General features: G+C 45.7%; 1 protein-coding gene across 6 annotated transcripts in view; it reads left to right on the forward strand.

Annotated features, from left to right (window-relative positions):
* The window catches only part of lama2 (laminin, alpha 2), a 230,178-nt gene that overhangs the window by 193,782 nt on the left and 33,896 nt on the right, over positions 1–2,500 (forward strand). For all 6 annotated transcript variants that reach the window (XM_058391553.1, XM_058391554.1, XM_058391555.1 and 3 more), the window contains 3 exons: positions 1,646–1,856; positions 2,108–2,224; positions 2,400–2,500. The exon at positions 2,400–2,500 is cut by the window's right edge and continues 63 nt beyond it. In XM_058391553.1, coding sequence (XP_058247536.1) covers positions 1,646–1,856; positions 2,108–2,224; positions 2,400–2,500 — 429 coding nt within the window. The remainder of the gene's footprint in view (positions 1–1,645; positions 1,857–2,107; positions 2,225–2,399) is intronic.

Here is a 2,500-nt window from a genome sequence, read left to right on the forward strand (position 1 = left end):
TTCTTCATCATCTTTCATCACATTCAGTAACACTGTATCAGTGACCACATCATCATCAGGCTTGTCCAGAACTACACACTCCATACTGCCATCATTAATTGTACCACTACAGCCAGGCTTTTCGTTATCCACATCAACATTACCATTTGGTTCTTCATCTTCACTCACCTCAAGGCCTTTCTCCTCACCCGTCTCCACAACCAGCTCCTCGACTGGACCTACCGTCTCCTGCTCCGACTCCTGGTCACTCTCCTTCTCCCCTGTCGCTGGCTCTTCCACCAGCTGGTCACTCTCAGTCCGGTTTCCGTCCGATAGTTTTTTATGCAGACCTCTTGTGACCGATGTCACCGCATTCAAAACACCGGGGGCTCTCCGGGCAAAAATCATCTCCATCATTCACTCTAAACGACACATTCAAGGTTTTATCCGGGGAGTGGGCGGAGAATAGAGCGGAGTGATAATTAAATAGGTCCCTTTAACCCAAATACCACTCTCAATAATCTCAGTGACCAGTGCTTCAGATCAGACAACCACAGCCTTATTCACGTGGTCACACTCACTGATGAAGTGACCACTACCTGACCACTCACCTACTCAATCAACACCTCAAAAATATAATAAAATCACACAACAACAACAAGATGAAGGGAAATATGAGTATTTTAAAATACACACCGGGGGGGGGGGGACAAACAATAATCAAAAGAATGAGGAAAAACAGCACACAGCTCTCACTAATACACACTCCCATCATGCACCTCTCAGAGAGAGAGAGACAGACAGACAGAGAGAGAGACAGACAGACAGAGAGAGAGACAGACAGAGAGAAAAAGAGAGACAGACAGACAGAGACAGACAGACAGAGAGAGAGTCAGACAGACAGACAGAGACAGACAGACAGAGAGAGACAGACAGAGAGAAAAAGAGAGACAGACAGACAGAGACAGACAGACAGAGAGAGAGTCAGACAGACAGAGACAGACAGACAGAGAGAGAGACAGAGAGAGAGACAGACAGAGAGAAAAAGAGAGACAGACAGACAGACAGAGACAGACATTGATCTCTTCAGATCATATCACTGTGGTAATACACCCACTTCATTAACACACCTGGTTACCACGGCAACATGAAGGGCGACACCCACAGATGGACCCGAGAGCCGTGTCTCAGACCGGTGTCTCCTCACATCACCCAGTCCTTCACATCTAAACCCTTACTGTCCCTCACTGACCACAGGACCCTGCATGCAGTCTGTTTTCATCTGAATTCAGGAACACTGAACTGAATTTGGACTGAATCTGATTTTTTACAGATTTTTATTTTTCTTTTATAAATCTTTTTTTTCTGTATATGGTCAGATTTCTGTTTTTTCAGGTATGTTAGATAATTCCTTAAATTTCTGGAAAGCTTTGGCAAAGATTTTTTAAAAATAATCAGATATTTTTGTAGTAAAAAATGTATTTGTGTGTGTGTGTGTGTGTGTGTGAAAGTCCAATCTGAGTGTTCTATTCCAGAGCAGTGTGTTAAAGACCTGATTATCAGATCAGTTCTCCCAGTGGTGTATGTGTGTGTGTGTGTGTGTATGTGTGTGTGTTTGTGTGTGGTTCTGATGGTTAGTGATTAATAACTGAACATCACACCACAGGGCTGCTCAGGATCTCCTGCTGAAGGTTCAGCGCAGCTTCGTGGCTCCTCACCGTGTCTCTGAGGAGCTGCAGCAGGAAGTGGACACCAAGCTGAGGGACCACCACCACAAACTGGACGGAGCTCAGGAGCTGCTGGACCAAGCTCAGGGCAAAACTGGACAAGCTCGAACACTGAACAGTGACAACCTGCGCAGACTGGAGGAGCTACGGGTACACACACACACACATACACACACACACACACACATACACAGACACACACACACAAACACACACGCACACACATACACACACACACACACATACACATATACACACACACATACACACACACACATACATACACACACACATACACACACACACACACAAACATACACACACACATACACATACACACACACACACACATACACACACACAGGTAGTGTAATGACTAACACACACTCTTGTGCTGACAGAGGAAAAGGAATGAAAACAATAAAAAGAGGAAGGAGACGGAGGGAGTCCTGGATGATGGAGAGAAGATCCTGAATGAAGCTAACGCTCTCTCAGACAACGTCAACCGTGGCATTGAGGTCTCACACACACACATATACACACACACACACACACACACACACACACTGTACCCTGATTGGCTCTGATATCTGATGAGATGATAACTCTGATCCACACTCTCAGGGTTAATCACAAGGTGTGTGTTTAAAATGTTCGTACAGTGTGAAATGTGTGATCCTGGTGATCCTGTAGGAGATGGAGGGGATGGAGCAAGAGCTGGAACCCCTACAAGATCGACTGGACTACAGAGTGTCCAAACTGGCTCGAGTCATGGAGGACGACACACTGCCCGA

Source organism: Hemibagrus wyckioides, linkage group LG06 (genome assembly GCF_019097595.1).
Source record: "Hemibagrus wyckioides isolate EC202008001 linkage group LG06, SWU_Hwy_1.0, whole genome shotgun sequence".
NCBI classification, from domain to species: Eukaryota; Metazoa; Chordata; class Actinopteri; order Siluriformes; family Bagridae; genus Hemibagrus; species Hemibagrus wyckioides.